Genomic DNA, 20,489 nt, shown 5'->3' with positions numbered 1-20,489 from the left:
ATTCACAAAATATAAAAAAATCACAAAACTCAATGACCAAACATACACACACACACGCACGCACACACACACACACACACACACACACACACACACACACACACACACAAAATCTGATTAAGAAAATGGGCAGAGGACCTACACATTTTCCCAAAGAAGACATAAATATGGCCAACAGACACATAAAAAGATGCTTAACATCACTAATCATCAGGGAAATGCAAATCAAAGTGAGTTGTTACCTCAAACTTAGAACAGCTAAAGTAAATAGGACAAGTAATAATAGGTGTTGGTGAGGATGTGGAGAAAAAGGAACCTTCACACACTGTTGATGGCAATGTAAATTGGTGCCACCACTGTGTAAAACAGTATGGAGTTTCCTCAAAAAATTAAAAATAGAAATACCATATGATCCTTTAATTCTGCTAATGGGTATTTACACAAAGAAAATGAATACCATAATTTGAAAAGATGTATGTGCCACTCTGTTCACTGCAGCATTATTTACGATAGCTAAGATATGGAAGCGATCTAAGTGTTTATCAAGAGAGAAGTATAAAAGGAAGATGTGTATGTGTGTGTGTGTGTGTGTTGAGGAGGAAAAGCTAAGATATACATTATGGAAAAAGGTGGAAAAGAGGCAAGAAGGGGATGGATGGACACACACATACACACATACACACAGGAATACTATACAGCCATAAAAAAGAATGAAATCTTGCCATTTTTGGCAAATGGGTCTACCTAGCGGTTATTACGCCAAGTGAAACAAGTTGGACAAGATAAAGACAAACGCTGTATGATTTCACTTATACGTGGAATATATAAAAAGAAAATAAAACAGAACAGAACACAAATCAATTCATGGATACGGAGAACTAACTAATGGCTGCCAGAGAGGAGGTTGGGGAAATTGGTGGGAAGACAGGCAAAAATAGGTGAAGGGGATTAAGATGTACAAACTTTCAGTTGTGAAATAAACAAGTCACCAGAATGTAATGTATAGCATAGGGAATATAGTCAATGATAATGAAATAATTTTTTATGGTGGGACATAGTAACTACATCTAATATGGTGATCATTTCATAATATATAAAAACAGCGAATCACATGTTATATACTTGAAACTAATTTATATATAAAGTATAATTTAATAAAAAATAGTATTAGCTGCTCTCGTTTGAATTCCAAGTACACACACCAGAGCTCTGCTAGAAGCTTCATTTACAGTAACTTATACTGTAAGTATACTCACCCTTACTCACCCCAGTCAGTATCACTACCCCCACCCTACAGCTGAGGAAATTAAGTCAGTCACTCAAGGCACACAGTTAATAGTGAAGAACGGGGTTTAGCTCATTACTAAAATGAGGTATTGCTCTTGAGGAATTTCTTGAGTAGCTGAAAGATAAGACAAATATGCATATAACTATGGATAGGAAAGACAAAGTCTAGAAAAAAAAAAAAAGACCTGCCATGCCCCTCAAAGCTCAGAGAATCAAAAGAGAATATCCAGCGAAGGGCTCAGATCACAGGTGGTCTTTCAAGTATATGTGGAGCATATGTCGAGTATATGTTGACCACACCCACTGAGTGTGGTCCTCACAGGCTCAGGAACAGACAGAAGTGTTAATTTGCGAATGTAGGTGGAGGGTAGCTGGGCATCCATTTCATTATTCTGAAGGAAGACATAGTCCAGGAGGAAGCAGAATTGGCCTAGAGGTGAGAAAGCCCTGGGTATGTAACAAGGAATTTCAACTTGGTGGCTGTTGGGGGAGGTTGTGGTGGTTGTTTCTGGTGTTGTTTTTAATCCATTCAGTGACAACTATTCTGAGTGTGCACTTGTCCTACAGGAACACCAGGAGGGAGAGGAGAATGTGGAAATAGATGACACTACTGGCTGCATGGTCCTAATGAAAAACACCAATGTGCCGACTTTATGGGTAATCTGTTTTCTATGCAACAGCCTTCTTAGGTTGAATTCTCTAATGCCCTCCCTGAAATGCTCCTAGGATCTGAAAGCAATTCCCTACTCCCTGGACTCATTTATTTTCTCCAGGTACTGCCTGGCAGCCATCTGTAACTGTAAACAAGAGTTCCATTTGGGACAATTAAAATTGATTTTCTATTATGCTAAAAACACTTAATTAGTATTCCTGCCTTCATCACATTGATGAATTTTTTAAACACAGCGACCCCTTCTAGTGTCTGGGAGGGGGAAGGACATCTTCCAGGTCTAGACTGGCCAAACACATGGCTCCCCTTCTTGTGTCTTTCCTACTCTTTTTAAGAGTGTCTATCTTAGCTTCTCCTCTTCAGAGCAGTAGCTGCTGGGGCCTCTCGCAAATGTGCTCTGGGGTGGTAAAAATATTTTCCTCAGTATCATCTGATGGCTTTTAAAGAGTATTTTGCTTCAGGGCACCTGGGTGGCTCAGTCAGTTAAGCATCCAACTTCTGCTCAGGTCATGATCTCACAGTTCATGAGTTCAAGTCCCGTGTGGGGCTCTGTGATGACAGCTCAGAGCCTGGAGACTGCTTCGGATTCTGTGTCTCCCTCTCTCTCTCTCTCTACCCCTCCTCCATTCATTCTCTATCTCTCTCTCTCAAAAATAAATAAACATTAAAAAAAGAGCATTTTACTTTATTTCATATCCTAGATTTGAAGGAAGAATACCGAAAAACCCATCCCTCAAATTTCCATAAGATTCTCCTCTCGTCAAAAACACCCAAACAAATAAATCAGTAAACAAGAAAATCCAAAACAAAAAGTTAACACCACCCCCACCCCCCAGACACACACAGATGTATATTGGCTTCCACCTACAAAAGGTACTTCAAGTGTCTCCCTTCTTCTAGAACCCAGAAATAAGGAAAATAAAGGTTGAGTCAAAGCACATTCACATCAATGGCCAAATATTTTACATCATCATATACAAGATATCCATGTACGTGCATACACATATGCAAGTGGGTTCACTCTCTACAATGATTGCATACAGGCTCTACAGAAGTTTCATCATTTTTTTAAAAAGAGAAATTGACCTTCACCCTGGAAGTAATCTACCAACCTCTTATCTTTCTACTACACTTAACTTTTTTTAGTAAAATTGAATTTCACATCTTTCAGGTTTGGACATTACGTACACTGCTTACTCTGCTTAACATGAGCTTCTCTCAAGAACAAAGGTAAAATGGTGTTTGTGCTGAAAACAGCTACTCAGGGGTCTTTCCATGGTCACTGATTGCTGCTTTTAATTTCATGGCAGTAACTCCTGAGGGTGGAGGCTGGACACACACTGAAGGCATGATGGCGATGAGCCTCCTTCTCCCCAGGGCCATCTCTTCCAACTCTGCAGACAGGCACTGACTCTTTTGTAGTCTTATTTAGACACCTCAGGTTTAGCTTCATTAAAAGGTGATTTACAGCAGTTCTAAAACTGGATTGGGAAAATGAAAAAAAAATCTTAAAAAAAAAACATACTCATGCTTCCCTTGGGGCTCCGCCACATTTGGCATGAGATGGTGCATCACTGGGTCTGATCTTCTTGGGCAAAATGCAGCTGAAGAGATGGAAGTTGACGCTTATGATGAATGAGAACACACTAGGTAATGAGGAGGCCACTCAATCTTAATGACAAGAGGTCATGGTGTCAGGTGTGTGCCCACCACCACTCAGCAGCCTCTGAATGTGACCAGGAAACAAACAGATTCTGTTTATCTTTGGAAGGATAAGGGAGCAGTCTCAGCTACGATTTTATCTTGGCATTGATGTTCAAGTACTGTAGTGAACATCTGCTCTTTTTGCTAAGTTTCTAGCTGATGGAGACATTAATCAAGGTTTCCTCCATCCCTGCAGTGAAGGACTGGGCATGTAACCTAAGCCAGTCCCCCTCTTTTCCTAGAATTTGAAACTGAGCTAAATGAAATAATGATGGGGGCAAGCAGATTTCGTCTGATGGTGGTACCTTAAATGACAGTCTCTTTCTTTCTGCTACCTAGATTCTCAATAGTTCCCCAGTGTCTGAATTTCCTAAGCTCTGGTTGCCCAGCTCAGATATCATGAGCTAATTTAGGAACTGGCAAGCTTTTTCCTGTAAAGGTCCAGGTAGTGAAATACTGTTCTTGTTTTGATTTTTTTCAACTATTTGTAAACGTAAAAATTATTCTTAGCTCATGAGCTGTATAAAAACAGGCAATAGACCCAATGTGACCTGACCCCTAACTACCCCTGACTTCCTTTATTTTACCTCATCTAATCAGAGTCAGTTTCTGTTGCCTGCAAGGAAAGAAGACTGACCACAATGCGCAGTGAATTTAGTTCAAAGCACACTGGCAACAAGGTTCCCCAGCCAACACTGTTCAGTTACTTATTTGCTCATTCAAGAATTCAATCTGTGTTGAGCACATTTTATGCTGCAGGAATGTAACAGGCACTGAGAATACTGCTATAATTTAGGCTAACACCATTTTGCCTTCCTGAGGGAGCTTTCCTGTGTAAATGGTATGGACAACCCTGATGAGAAATAAAGGTGGGGATTTAAAAGAATCACCGTTGGCTGCACAGGACATTCTCTGGGGAGCCTGGATGTTTAAAAGACATATTCCAGGGGAGGGGGTGGGGGGAGTGGATTACAAAATCCAAGATGATAAGAGTGGGTCAGAACAACTGAGCTCTGAAATGATTCTTGTAGGGGAAAACAAATTAAGGGCCATCAGAAGAATTTAAAGCTCTCATTTAGAGAGAAGGAAGAGGAAAAAGCAATAAAAAAATCTCAGAAAATCAACGTAAACAAGACAACATATTTTTCATTGGCTAAAAGAGGAAACAATAAATATTAGAGATGGCACCAGCATGGTTTCATAGTTTGCCAAATATGGATGGAATCACACACAAAAAGGGACCTAATCTATCTCTCTTCTAAGACGGTAAGTAATCAAATGAGCCCATCCAGGGTTTTGGCTTTTCTAGTCCTCATTGGTGATTCCATACTCCTCCTCTCACCTCTTCTTGGTTTTATCCCCTGATACTTACTTAGGCTAGGGAGGTGCTTTTTTTTTTTTTTTTTTTTTTTTTTTTTTAGTATTTTTTGCTGTGTATTTATTTTTGAGAGAGAGAGAGAGAGAGAGAGAGAGAGTGTGTGTGTGTGTGTTTGTGTGTGTGTGTGTGTGTGTGTGTGTGTGTGTGTGTGTGAGAGTGGGGGAGGGGCAGAGAGCAAGGGAAACACAGAATCTGAAGCAGGCTCCAGGCTCCAAGCTGTCAGCACAGAGCCCGATACAGGGCCTGAACTTATGGAATGTGAAATCATGACCTGAGCCAAAGTAGGACACTCAACGAACTGAGCCATCCAGGTGCCCCAGGTCCTTCTTAATATTAAAGAAAATCTCCGCAGCTCAACATGTAAAAAGAAGAACTGAGTTGTGGTTGCCTTCTCTACAAAGGCTTTCTGAAGCACTAGTAAGATATGTTAATAGGTTGACCTTAAGACAGTCATTTTCCGGGCTGAATGAATTTGGGTGACTATACTTCTTCCCAAAGGGATTATTGTCCAAGTCCCTTATGAAGTGGTTTATCAGAGCACAGGCTGGATCTCCCTAACATGGGAGAGAGAGGTCCAAAGTAGTGCCTCTTTCAGACTTGGCATGCAAACGCAGATATACTGTCGACTGGGGGTGGTGCAGGGCATATAGCAAGAACCCAACAAAGGCACTGTCAATTCACAGAGGTATTCTGAGCTTATGTTAATACGGCATTATTGGTGCCTTCCCAAGGTTTTTGTAAATTCTGAATTTGTTTCATTTTCCTCTCCTTGAGTGCTCTCAGAGGAAATGCTGTGTGAACCACTTTTCCAAAAAAAAGTTTTTAATACACTAAAATGAAAACTAGCCAAACATAGGTTCATTCCAGCCTCACCATCATATTGCTCATTATCAAAAGTAAACAGCTGTAAGGAAATCATTTATGAGTATTTAGAGTACCATAGAAGAAATTAACCCCTTTTTATAATTATGTGTATATATATATATATATATATATATATATACACACACACACACACGTGTATACACATATACATGCATATAAAATTATACAATAATATTCAGTGTAAAAATATTTGTTGAAGATAAATTCTTTGTGTTCACATTTAAATAGAAGTATAAAACGCCACTTGAACATTCAAAGAAATAGGACTTCATGGCACAGATCACGTCCTTCTCTCCAACATCTCAATTATTATTTATCACTCCCTAGTTTAAGCCTCACTTTGTATTTTTCCCACAGGGCTAATTGTAAATGTGATTTCCACTTCTAATGCTATTTTGTCACTCAAAGCCTGGCCCACATTTCACTACAACTACAGCCCTTCCCACCTCTAATCACTGGATTGACCAGGATGAATTGCTTGACAAAGATCTTAGAAGGAAAAAATGCAGACCAGAGCTTTTAGCACCTAGACATTCAAAACATTGGCTAAGTTTTTTTTTTTTTTAATTTTTTTTTTCAACGTTTATTTATTTTTGGGACAGAGAGAGACAGAGCATGAACAGGGGAGGGGCAGAGAGAGAGGGAGACACAGAATCGGAAACAGGCTTCAGGCTCTGAGCCATCAGCCCAGAGCCCGACGCGGGGCTCGAACTCACGGACCGTGAGATCGTGACCTGGCTGAAGTCGGACGCTTAACCGACTGCGCCACCCAGGCGCCCCAACATTGGCTAAGTTTTGAATATTCTAGGTAAGAAAATCACATACATGGTCTTTTTCTGTTCTCAGATACTATAAATCTATTCCTGGATGAGGATATGGGAAGAGGAGTGATTGCCCAAAGGAAGCAACACAAAGAGCTATCACCAGAAGGATGGAAATTTAAGTGTTGTGCAAGCAAATATTAACCAGAAATAGTCTATCTTGTCTGACCAAATTGAGACCTAAATATATTAGGAATTCTACGTTGTTTGAAAGAAAACTGAACCCTACATTGTATACTATGAGTTCTTTAAAAGACAAATAAAATACAAAGAAGTCTGAAAGTAAGCCTTTTTTAAAAGAGGGGCACCTGGGTGGCTCAGTCGGTTGAGCGTCCGACTTCGCTCAGGTCACGATCTCACGGTCCGTGAGTTCAAGCCCCGCATCAGGCTCTGTGCCGTCAGCTCAGAGCCTGGAGCCTGCTTCAGATTCTGTGTCTCCTTCTCTCTCTGGCCCTCCCCCCATTCATGCTCTGTCTCTCTCTGTCTCAAAAATAAATAAATGTTAAAAATAAATTTTTTTAAAATAAAAATAAATAAATAAAAGAATTAAAACAACTGAAATAATGTCGTGCTTTCTATAGTTGTAATTAACTTTCGATAGTTGTAATTAACCATCAAGTAATAATCAATTCAGATTTACTCGATCTGTCCCAAGTATCTAAAGTTAGTGGAACTACACCAGTTCTCCAGTTGTATAATATATTAAAAGGGAATCTGGCCTCAGCTTTTATCTGTTGATAGTTAATTGGCTTCAGTTAGTTTGCACACCTTATCAGAACCACGGTAGTCCCTTAGTCTGACAAATCTTTGGAGAATAGTGAATGTTTTCCTAGAAGTAGTTTTCCCCATAATATGAACACACATTATTATGTCTGCTCTCTCTCGGGACTTAGTTTGATTCCTATCTGGTCAAATTTATTTAGATGGAAATAAAAATCCTCTACATGTCCAAAGATGAAACATGCAGTTTGTGTTTACTGACCCCAGAGCTGTGTCCTGACCAGATGCTCCTTACCATGAGCTCTGTGCTGTAGTTCCTGACTCCAAGTTCTCTAGACTGGACTGTTTCCTATCTGCTCCCAAGCCTAGTTCTCCAACCTCACAAGAGAAAATTTCATTAGAACTCCCTTTTGGTTAAATTAACCAGGCTCGATTTCTGCTACTTACAGTAAAATACCCTTATCTGACAAATCGTTTATTCAACTGATGTTTTCTAGATGCCCATGGTCTGTCAGGCACTTGTGCTTTAATGATGGACAGAACTAGTCTCTGCTCAAAGGCTCTCAGATCATAGAAGAGGGGATTATAACAACAGTATGGAAAAACACACAGGGTGTGAGAGGGGTGGTGTGTCCCTTTAGATATGGTGACTCAGGGATGACTCTCTCAGGCTAATTTTATTTTTTTTAATTTTTTTAAACTTTTTTTTAACGTTTATTAATTTTTGAGACAGAGACAGAGCATGAACAGGGGAGGGGCAGAGAGAGAGGGAGACACAGAATCTGAAACAGGCTCTAGCCCCTGAGCTGTCAGCACAGAGCCCAATGCGGGGCTCGAACTCACCCACCGTGAGATCATGACCTGAGAGGAGGTCAGATGCTCAACCAACCAAGCCAACCAGGCGCCCCTCTCAGGCTAATTTTAAAGAACAGATCTAAGTGGAGAGAAGGAGGCAGATGTTTGAAGAACTGGAACAAGAACATTGAACTCAGAGCGAGGAACAAGTACAAAGATGGAGGAAAGAACTCGGCAGGTTTTTTGTTTTGTTTTGTTTTGTTTTGTTTTGTTTTTAAAGAAAGGTAGGCTGCCGCATGCAGTGTTTCATTTGGATGTATCTAGTATTGGAAGCCTGACCACCCTACGTTCTCCTACAACAAATGGATCTTGAGAGCTTGTGTGGAGGCTCAGGGAGGTGCAGCTACTCCGACATCCTTGACCCAAGAACGGTCCTCTACCGGCGAAGGTTGTCCTCTGTGACTGAGACCACAGCTTCAGGAGGGATGCACATGGAGCGGTGAGGGAGGAAGGGGACACCCACCTAGCCAGCCAGATCAGCTCAATCAACCCTGGAGATCAATGGGGTGACAGATGTCGCAGCCAGATAGCCCTCACAACCAGTAACGTGGCAGTTTTAAGGACAGTGGTTGAACCTATGTCAGGTATTTTCAACATAGACATCTTTCCACAGGCATCTTCACCACAAATATTTTTTACTGCATAACTAAAAGTCTATATGGTAATTTCGCCATGAAAGAGAAAAAAACAAAAACTGGTTGACAGTTTGATTTCATTTCTCTACTGATGCAGTACTCCAATTTTTATATTATATTCATCTTAGCTCCCATAATGATCCTTATGGTAGTACACAGGTTTGAACACACATTTTCCATAGAATGTTGAAATGTCCATCCGTGGACATGTTACAATATGCCACAAAAACAACAAACAACAAAAACAGTGCTTAAGACTTTCACGGTGCATTATAAAGCTCAGGTACAAGTGCGCATCCTAGGATCTGGACTCTGGTACCTCTCTTCATGAGGGAAGAAGTTTTAGCAGAAAAGAAAAAGTGCAAAGGAGACAAATCAATACAAAAAAAAGTATAATACTATCAACAAAAAGCTGTGAATACAAGTGGTTAAAGGTATAATCCATAAAATAAAATCAGTTATTTGTGCAGTACTGCCATGAGTTTATACCATACATTCTAAAGGCACTCAAGTAGTTTGTATTTCACAATAAACCCTTTTTTTTCTTATTTAAGTATTTATTTTTCTCTTCTTTTTTCAATTTAAATCCAAGTTAGTTAACATATTGTGTAATAATAGTTTCAGGAATAGAATTTAGTGATTCATCATATACATATAACACCCAGTGCTCATCCCAAAAAGCGCCCTCCTTAAATAAACCCTTTCAAATCTCATTATTCACTTAATTTTTTTTTTCTTTTTAATGTTTATTTATTTTTGAGAGACAGAGATAGAGCATGAGCTGGGGAGGGGCAGAGAGAGGGAGAGAGAGAATCCAAAGAAGGCTCCAGGCTGAGCTGTCAGCACAGACCCAGGCATGGGGCTTGAATACACAAACCATGAGATTATGACCTGAGCCGAAGTTGGGGCTTAACTGACTCAGCCACCCAGGCGTCCCTCACTATGCATTTTTTATGTTTCATTATGTCCTTTTCAATCAATGCCCCTCTTTTATTTTTCTGTTATTTTATATTTTATAGCAAAACTGCCTTATAACCAATTAGTTATGAGGCAAAAGTGTCTGTGCTTAGGTACAATTGCCAAGAACAGTTTGAATCATCTGATTCCATTCAGTAGGCCCCAGTCTCTCCTTAAATGCCCTTCCAAAGCACCTGTGGCTATAAAATGCCTGTGAGGCAACACTACTCCGAAAGTGATCTCTCCTTTCACTGAAATTATTTTATCATAAAAGTTTTATTTATTCTCAATTTGTTTCATACATTTGAGGCTTGCTTCTCAATAAAGTTATAAGCCCTTTCAGAATCGGGGACATGTCAGGCACTTTGTTTTTATCCCCACACATTATGTCATGGTAGGTATTCTGTAAAAGTACAGCAATTGATATCCCAAGTGCCCATCAAGAGCAGATTATTGTAAGTCTGTTACCACATGTGGCAATCATGCTGTAAAGATCCTGCAGCCTTCTCTCCATGGGCCGCCTTCTTTCTGCATTCATTAATTAAAGCAATTAGGATGGAGACTCTTTATATATCCAGTCTAGCCTGAAAAAGCTGACAGTTCAATTGGATTCATCAGCTAAGTCCCTAAAGTTACAAGCTCTTATAATTAGCAATTGACTTAGAGGATTTAGCAAACAATGACAAACATGTGGACATTTCCAATCCTTGCTAACACAAAAAAATAATCGTCTCTAATACACTGCATTAACACCATATACAGAGGGTATATGCAACATACCACCAAGTGGGGATCCACTCCGTAGTGGATGCTTAAAAGATAATGTTTCCAGCATAATTGATTAAAAAAAAAAGGAACAATTGCCAGGGATGTGCCAAATGGTGGGTAACTGACTTGTCTAGAACGTTTCTGGAAATCGAAATAACTGAAGTATATTACATTTGCTTTTTGTTTTTAATATAATGCATTTGATGTGATGTGTGGGGATGTCTTAGGAAAATTTAGGGAAATAATTTTTTTTTCCTCTTGGTGGAGAGGCCATTGTCATCTAACAAAGAGCTGTACTTTCCATTTGTTCCCATGGTAATGAGAAGCTACACAGTGGGGATATGATAGAGGCAAAGAAGGGAGATGAACTTTATCTGGTCCTTGTCTTCTTGGGAACTCTACATTTTAAGTGAATTTCAGAATCCTTTAGGCTGTTTGATTATGTCAAAAGTAGTGATATGGAGGATTTATTTGTCCCTGAAAAGCAATTGTGTTATCCTGCCTGGTTTTCTCCTGCCCTGCTTTCTAGACAGTGCTTCTGATGCTAATTAGACACAGCATTGTGACAGGCATAGTAATATGCATACATATGTTAGCTATTACTAAGTCTTTTGTATGGGCACAGAAGTAGGGCAGGAATTTAAACTGAGAATCACAAGTCATAATTTAGTGTAACACTGAAGGGGTCGTCTAGTTATGTGGGCTCTCAGAGTTTCATCTGTGAAATGGGATTTTTCACACTTCAAGCACTGCATTAGAATTAAAATGAATGTTGACAAATATTCAAACAGTCGCTACTGCAATAAACTAAACAGCCTTGCATTTTGTTTGTGATTTATTACAACCAATATCCTCACCCACTTGGGTAGCAGTAACCATTTACTGACCAGTAGAGAAGTATTTTCCTGGATAAATACAAGTATCCCCTACATTTTCTCTTAGCCTCTTAGGATACAACATTCCCTGGGAGTGGTAACAGTGGATCTATTCCAAAGGGCCAATTGGGAGCATTCAGCCATACACACATATACACAAAAACATAAAAATTCATATTTACTCAGGGGCACCTGGGTGACTCAGCTGGGTAAGCATCTGACTTCATCTCAGGTCACGATCTCAAAGTTTGTGAGTTTGGGCCTCTAAATGGGCTTAATGCTGTCAGTGAGGAGCCTGCTTGGCATTCTCCCTCCCCTCTCCCTGCCTCTCGCCTACTCTCACATGCACACTCTCTCAAAAATAAATAAACTTTAAAAATAAATTCATATTTATTCAGATTATTTACTCTTGAATCATGCATTTTGGTTTGTTAGTTGCTGTGTTTTATACCTGGAAGGAATAAAAGTTCATCTAATCCAAACACCTCATTTTAATGTTAAGGAACTGAGGCCCAGGCAGAGGAAGAGACTTGATTAGTTTCTTGTGTCCACCCAACTAGTGTTGCAACCAATGAGAAGGTGTTCAAATCTGTGATGTTTTAAAGAGTGATGTCTTCAAATGAGAATATATGTAAATTAGAATTATCAGGATGGTGAGTAAAGAAGTCACAATTCCTTCTTAGACAGCAGTGATTGCCACTGTATGATTTGTTGTTTATTGAGGGCAGTCACTGAGCCAAGGGCTTTCATACATTTTCATTCTTGACTCACTCTACAACAATGTGAGGTAAGCTATACACACTGAAGGTTGTATAGATAAAGATGAGGCTGAGCAAGGTGACATAGTTTACCTGAGTTCCTAGGTAGCAGTGAGCAGAGCCAGAATTTATGTCCAGTTTTGTTTGACTCCAAAACCAAGTGCTCTTTACCACTAAGTCATGTTTCATTGTCCACCAAATCAAGCAACAAGTTCCAGAGGATAGAAATCTCAATAGAAGTTGCATATGGAGCCCATCCTACTCTTCTGTTCTGGGATAATACAGCAACAGAATCTGTTTTCTGATACTCAGTCCCAAGCTCTTTCCTTTATTCACTTCTATCTTATTGTGCTGTGTCTGGCACAGATAGTCTCAATAAATACTTGTTCAAGGAACAATTGCAAAGACAGGGTGAAGCCACTCAAATATGACATATAATTTCTCTACAAAGAAAATGTCTCTGAACGAAGCAGTAAATATGCATCAATCTGTACTATCATAGGTGGCTTACTGTAGATTGGAAGTCAGGTGCTGCATCTGAATTCTAGTTTCGTCACCTACAAGCTGTGTGACTTTAAGTACATTACTTAACCTCTCTGAACTTTAGTTGTCCATCTATAATACAGGAAGATAAATAGCAACCTTAGATGGCTATTGTGCAATAAGTCACAGGATCAAAGCATAGAGTCTGACACAAGTAGCCAATAAATGACACCCTTGATCACTGCTCTTACCAGCTATGCGTGTGACAGTGGTTTCCAGGATGATTTTGCCAAGATCTGTTCTTAAAAAACAGAAGCTGTCAGTGTTCCCTAAGAATTTCAGAAGCATTTGCTTTTCTGATCTTAATAAGGATTATCAAAATCCACTTTGGTGCCTTGTTCAAAGGGGTAAGTTTGATGAATTATTCTAATCATTTTCATCAAAGGCAAAGGCCTTTCTAAGACTCAAAAATGGAGATAATGATATTATATACTTCATAGGCTTGTTTTAGAATTAAAAGTTAATGTAAGAAATGTGCTTAGACAGTGCCTGATAGCACATCTTAGGTACTTAATAATAATTTTAAAACAGTCAATACTATTATGATTCTGATACACTAATTTCAATATGTGGGTACCCCCCCAACACAAACGCTAAGCAATTCTCCAATACCAGCCGGTATCTACAATTCACCTTAATCGTGACACTATCTACCCAGAGATAGCGTGGGATCCCACAGGTCAAGGGCCTAGTCCTACAGAACTGCTCCCCTAACCTTCAGAGGCCAATCACAAGTCCAGGTAGTCACGTGGGCTTCTCACCAAACTGCTGGAAATGAGAAGTTCCCTTGACCTTCTCCTCAGATTCAATTAATTTGTTAGAACAGCTCACAGAACTCAGTGGAACATTTTGCTTACTGTTTTACTTGTTAGTTTTTTTTTTCTTTTTTTTATATAATGGACATAACTCAGGAACAGCACAATGGAAGAGATGCACAGGGAAAGGTATGGAAAAAGGGGGTGGAGCTTCCATGCCCTCCGAGTCAACCACTCTCCTAATACCTCCACATGTTCACGAACCCAAAAGTCCTACAAACCATGTATTTCTGAGTTTTTATGGAGGCTTATTTACATACACATGATTGATTAAACCACTGGTCGTTGGCGACTGATTCTCTACCACTCTCTCTGTCTCAGGAGGCTAGGGGGTCTGACTAAAAATTCCAACCCCCTTGGTCGCCTGGGTGGCTTGTGTGACAGCTTGGAGCCTGAATTCTTTGTCTCCCTCTCTCTGCCCCTCCCCCGCTCATTCTCTCTCTCTCTCTCTCTCTCTCTCTCTCTCTCTCTCTCTCTCAAAAATAAATACACATTCAAAAAAAATAAAAAATAAAATAAAATAAAAATTCCAACCCCCTAATCACAGGATTGACTGCCCTGGGAACCAGCCCCCATCTTAACACCACCTCATTAACATAACAAAAGACATCTTTTTGGGGGGTCTCCTATCACTTAGGAAATGTCAACAGTTTTAGAAGTTCTGGGCCAGAAATTGGATGAAGACCAAACATAAATTTGCTATTATAAATCACGATATCTGAATTATGTAGTCATTAAATATTACCTGTTACATTAGCTATGTTTTGCTTCATTAATGCTGTGAAACAAAAGTCTGAACTCAATGGCTTGCAAGGACAAGTATTTCTTACTCTCACAATTATGCAGGTTGACTGACTTGGCTGAAGCAGGTTTGGCAGAGCCAGGCAACTTGCCTTCATGAAGTGAAGGCTGAGGTTGAGTCTGAGACTAACCAATGCTTTTCTCATACTCCTGGTAATAGTGGATTTCCAATGCACATCTTATTAATTTGCGTTTTTTTTAAATATTTATTTATCTTTGGGAGAGCTCAAGTGGGGGAGGGGCAAGAAGAGGGAGACAGAGGATTCGAAGAGGGCTCTGCACTGACTGGCTGACAGCAGAGAGCCTGATGTGGGGTCTAACTCAGGAACCGCAAAATCATGACCTGAGCCAAAGTCAGCTGCTCAACCGCAGTGGCCCCAATGTCTTATTTATTTGCAGACCAGAAGTACAGGCATAAGCCAAATCATGTTGCTGCTGTAGTCAAGCTTGTTAATACTTCAGTGACTAGGGGAACCTGGGTGGCTCAGTTGGTTAAGTGTCTGATTTCGGCTCAGGTCATGATCTCACAGGTTAGTGTATTTGAGCTCTGCATTGGGCTCTGCAGGGACAGTGAGGAGCCTGCTTGGGATTCTCTCTCTCCCTCTCTCTGCCCCTCCCCTGCTCTCTCTTTCTAATCTCTCTAATTTCAAAATAAACTTAAAAGAAAATACTTCAGTGACCAAAGCAAGTCACATGACCTAGCCCAAGTTAGTGCAGGAAGGGAAGTTTATCTGCCCAAAAAAGTGAAGGACAGAAAAGAAGATTTGATAAACAATAATCAAATCCATCACAATTGGATTCAAAGTATTCAAGAGTTAGACCAATTTAATCGACATCATCGATTATCAGAGGAACTTCCCTCCTGGCCTCAGGGTAGCCAAACCCTAAGGATGCAGATGACTGGATACAATCAGGTTCAATTTTCCCCTAAGATCATTTCCTGAAGACCAAGTTGAAGAAAACTGGCCCTCAGGCAGCAAGGCAGCATTTGGAATTCCAAATAAGGAAAGCTAGAGCTCAGGGCACTGCATAGAGAAGCATAAGCCAACTCTGAATTCTTATTACCATTAAAGGGGATGACACCTTCAATCTATCTCAAAAGAAAAACGATTTCCTTCCAAAATCAGATGACAGCTGATATATGAATGCTATGCATTTGATGCAATAGAATAGTTCATATACAGTGGACCAAAGGACGCTTAAAACCAGAGACAAGGGTTCATGTGAGCTTCATATTGAACTTAAGGGGACATCTTACCCTAGTATGTCAAAACAGTTTTGTAAAAATAGCTCATAAGGAATAATGTGGGAAGTAGAAATGAAAGGTGTATGGTTTAGGGAGTGAGAAAGCATGGTGTCTGAAGCCAATCTTTACAATTCATCTGTGCTATGATGACTTAATCACTGCTTTCTCGGCCTCAGCAGTTTTAACTCTGGAGTGGTCAAGGGTTGAGCTTTAATTAGTAACTAAAACATTACTAACTGTTCATTCTGGGCCACTCTCCCTTTCTGACTTAGTTTTTTCATTCGAAAATCGGTAACTACTTTTGTAGGCATTTGTAAAGCTTGATATGCCAAATATTTTAAATAGTGCCTTCTATAGAGTCATCGCCTATTAAATATTAGCTTTTATGGGTCTAAGCAACATTTTCATTATTGTATACATAATGAGAGTATATAGAAACTTATTCCATCAAGGACCTTCAAAACAAGATTCTCTACATTATAGGAGGTAAGAGTTTATAACAGGACTACGAATTCAGGGACTATGAAGAGGCATCATCTGTGCCATCCCACTTTGAAAGTGAGTTGGTCTTCAGGAATTGGAGAAATAGAGCATTTCAGAATTTCTGGGTGACTCTGGAGGCCACGTTAGACAAGGTGCACCTGCAACTTCTGCTAATTTCTCCTGGGACACTCTCTCTGTGAGCCTTCAGTTGCCATTTAACAAGCCCAGTGATCTTGAGGTTGCCATGTGGCGAGACCACACCCGCAAGACCCCATAGAGAGTGAGAGATGCTTCAGCTCCTTCTCTTGGATGCAGCCAAAGAAACCTTCAAGTTCTCCCAACCCCCAACCATCACCATGTGACTGCAATTGCATGGCAGAATCTAAACAACAGCTGACTCACTGGGACTAGTCAACCTCAGATGAAGGGGAAAAATCAGGGATTGTCATTTTTTTTGGTCACTGTTTTCCCATGATTTGTCATGCACCAGTAGATACCCAGATTGTAGCGATCCTTCAGTGTCCCAGTGGAAGAAGAGAACCAAGTATATATAGAGATCCAGGACAGGCTGCCCCCAAATGTGCCACTTAGGTACACTGATTATTTAAATGAAAGTTCCTTAAGAGACAGCTTGTGCAAGGACACTGAGAACTTCCTCTGTCCCCCTGAAATCAGGAAATAAATCTTCCATGTGAAAGGTACCGTCCCTGTATCAGAAGGTAAAGAGACATTCTTATCACCAGAGATGGAAAATAGAGAGCTGAGAGTACTGTACAAACATCCCTTGTTACTTTTTACTAATTTACTGCCCTAGCCAAAATTCTATTTGAATTCCTTATTAATTGAAACTCCTAAAGTTAGGTTTTCTTTGTCTTGACAGATTGACTATGTCTTTGTCTAAGAAGTATAAAAACTGCCTATCTTGGTCCTTTCTTCATGTCTCAATTTCATTATTGGGCCTCAATGTACGCATAATAATTTTTCCCTATTAATCTGTTGCCTATGAATTTAATTCTTAGTCTAGCAGAAAGAACTGTGGCCTGCGAAAAATTTCAGCCTCACTTTCAGTAGCCAGAAAGGGCTACTCAGTCAATCAGAATGTCTATCAGAATAACTCTCCTTCATACACTGCATATATCAAAATACATTGTATATATTTTATTTTTTAATTTTGAAGGAAAAAAGACTTCTACTGCTAAAAGACAAGATTGTGAAAGCCATGGAACTAGATACTATGTAAAATGTCTTCTGGATCCACAGCTTCAAGTATGTAGTTCACTTTAAATGATAACAATACTTGCCTATGTACTATAAGCCACACACACTGTGCAGAGTGCTTTACATCCACTGAATCTTACACTGAATCATTAAACACTCATCATGCTCCCCAGCCCAAGATTAACCAGCTGTGAAATAACACAGGCAGGATGTGAACCCAGGCATTCTGATCTCAGGGCCCACACTTCTAATTAGATTACAAGTGCTAAATTGAGCAGTGTTACTTAACAAGAAACAGTCCTCGTGCTTCTTAAGGAAAGTTGTGAATGAGGGCCATGTCTACTTGTAAGTTGAGTGTCAGTTACATGGCACAATTAGCTTCTAAAATATTGCCAACCCAAATCACTGACCCCAGCTGCACATTCTCTAGGGTAAAGGCTTTGCCATTTGGGAGAGGTAACTCATTAAGTCATTTACACACATTAATTTCTCCTGTGGACAAGCAATGATGTATGAAGACTCAGATAATAAAAGCAGAGAGACAAGTTTTACTGGTGGAAATGCCATGAAAATAATTTCTTCAAGCAAGGTGTAGAGCCCAAAAGGGCTGTTTCATGTGTACTGGGAGGGATGATAAGTGGTGAGGAATTCAGATAAAGAAGAGCCTAAGGAAGTCTGACACTAAAAGAATTAAGAAGAGGTCCTCAAACAAAGATCTGTATTTCTTTATTGAATCTTTCCAAAGGATCAGCCTTACCACAAGAATAATCAATAACACGAATATGATTTATTGTTAGTACTATTGGAGTCCCCAATATACACAATAATTAAAATATATATATATGTAGTTCTTACACTCATCCTATCATTAATATGTGCATTGTGCTAATAAGGAAACTGAGGCTCAGACAGGTTTAACACTTGCTCAGGACACAGATATATATACATATGTGTGTGTATAAGCACACATAGGTGTATATGCACAAAAGGTATATATATATATATATATATATATATATATAATATATAATATGTATAATATTATTCACTATCTGACTATTCTATCTCTTCTTTAAATGGACACAAGAAAAAAATTACCCAAGATAAATTATGTGGACATGCTCTATAAACTGAAAGCACTACCATGTAATCTGCAAGAAAATGGGACTCTGAGACAAAAAAGATGAATCTAGCCAAGCACTGAAATCTGTATTGTTTGGACAGTGGCTACATGGAGAGAAATCTAGGATCAAAACCAACTGGTAAGAAGGAGGGATTCATGAGGCATAAACTGATCCCAACAGGTAGGATTATGCTCCAAGAGAGACTTACATGTGGTTGCCAACACACTTTGAGAAACACTGCCATATTTTCTATTTATGACCTCATGCCATGGTGTGGTCATGATTTGCTCTGACTAGGACATCCCTGAGGTATCTCAGGGTTTATCTACACAGGTGACATAAATTCTATTTATGACTGAAAGTAGCTTACATCACATTATCAAGCTCAAGCAAAAGTTCCAAAAACAGTACTCAAAACTTCTTATACTCTTACTAATTTCAATGTTTTGCTACATTCTTGATCTTATCCTCTCTCCCTTACTCAGCATGTGTATGTGTGCACAGGCATGCATGTGTGTTTGTGTGTGTGTGTGTATCCTTTTATATTCAGTTTCTAGTTCCTAACAAAAGGATATTATTTTACATAACCACAGTTACCAAATCAGGAAATTCAACACCAATGTTTTTATGGCTTTGTCATTTTTGAAGAATATGAGCCAGTTTTTGCTTTTTTAATAGATGTCCCTCATTTGCTAGGTTTCTGATGTTTCCTCATGATGAAATTCTGGTTAGACATTCCTAACCAGAATACTACACAGATAATTTATGGTATGTCCTTTCTCAACGTATTGTATCCAGAGATCTATGGTGTCCATCTGCATTTGTTAATGATATTAATGATCACTCAGTCAAAATACTGGGTTTCTCCCCTCATAGATATTGTTCTTTCTCTTGCCATGAATAAGTGATCTGAGGGGAAACACTTTGGTACTAACTTTTGGGTCCATGATTAAGGGTCAAGACCCACAGCTACCTATATGTTTCTGTCCCCAAACTTCCACTTTCCTCCTACTGATGAGAGGGGTGTAAGATGATTCCCATAACAAACATTTGGGCACTACTTGATAGAAGAAAAGTTGACAATAAAAACACTTTTTATACTTCCTCTCTGGATGAGCAGACCCACTTTTCCTTGCTCTTCCTCTGGAAATGGCTTGATAAACAATCAAAGGAAAGCTCTAAAAGGTGGTCAGTATAAAGTGAGACGGTTTGGGAACAACAGAGTAGTAGAGCATCTTACACCTTCCTATGCAACTGAAGGTGACCCAGACCCAGTTTTGCCCTATACTTGATTTATCAATAAAAGAATCCAAGTAAAGTTATTCCTCCTGAGAAAACAGGGGTGTCTCTGATACCAGTGGTAAGGGAGATCTATTGAGAGTCCCGCAAGAAATAAGCAATCAGGGGGAAATACTCTCTTTTTTTGCTGGGCCTGAGATTCCCCTTTTACCTGGAGAAATACTGAGATGGATAGAGCAGATCAAACTCGCAAGACCCACCTGGGGTGAGGATATGTAACCAGGAAGCATGTTTGTCCTTAGGGGTCTGAGACTACTTCCCCCTACCCAGACACACAGAGGCAGGTAAGGGAGGGACCAAGCTCCAGCAAGCATCCTGATCCAAGGAGCCTCTTTGTTCTTGCAGTCTCCTAACTTTCTCCTTTCTCCCCTACACAGAGAAATCAAGAGTAGGGGTGGAGCAGTAGGAGGATCTCATGACAGCCCTCCTCCACCAAGACACCCACAGCCTGGCCTCTGGAAACCTCTTCTGCTCCCTCAGGCAACACCATCAGGGACCAACGGGAGTTGCAATAACACCTGATAAACTAAAATAATACTGCAAAGACAGCAAGAATTAAACTGCCACTGGAACCACAGTTAGCAGAAGTAGGCCAAGACCCACTTGCTAAATTTTAATGCAGTTAACGCCTGCCTGCCAAAATTAAA

At 39.8% G+C, this 20,489-nt stretch overlaps 1 protein-coding gene across 13 annotated transcripts in view; it reads right to left on the bottom strand.

Annotated features, from left to right (window-relative positions):
* GRM7 (glutamate metabotropic receptor 7) overlaps positions 1 to 20,489 on the bottom strand; it is a 1,171,176-nt gene that overhangs the window by 214,212 nt on the left and 936,475 nt on the right. The window contains exon 8 of one of the 13 annotated variants that reach the window (XM_045053192.1): positions 2,664 to 3,438. The exons of 11 other annotated variants lie outside the window; for them this stretch is intronic. In XM_045053192.1, the coding sequence (XP_044909127.1) occupies positions 3,433 to 3,438 (6 nt within the window). In that variant the 3' untranslated portion in view covers positions 2,664 to 3,432. Of the gene's footprint in view, positions 1 to 2,663; positions 3,439 to 9,050; positions 9,279 to 20,489 lie in introns of those variants that run through there. One more of the 13 variants, XM_045053191.1, reaches the window with a different exon arrangement.

The sequence above is a fragment of the Felis catus genome, chromosome A2 (assembly GCF_018350175.1).
Source record: "Felis catus isolate Fca126 chromosome A2, F.catus_Fca126_mat1.0, whole genome shotgun sequence".
NCBI classification, from domain to species: Eukaryota; Metazoa; Chordata; class Mammalia; order Carnivora; family Felidae; genus Felis; species Felis catus.
Note: the sequence above shows the minus strand (reverse complement) of the source record. Positions and strands in the feature narration are given on the sequence as shown.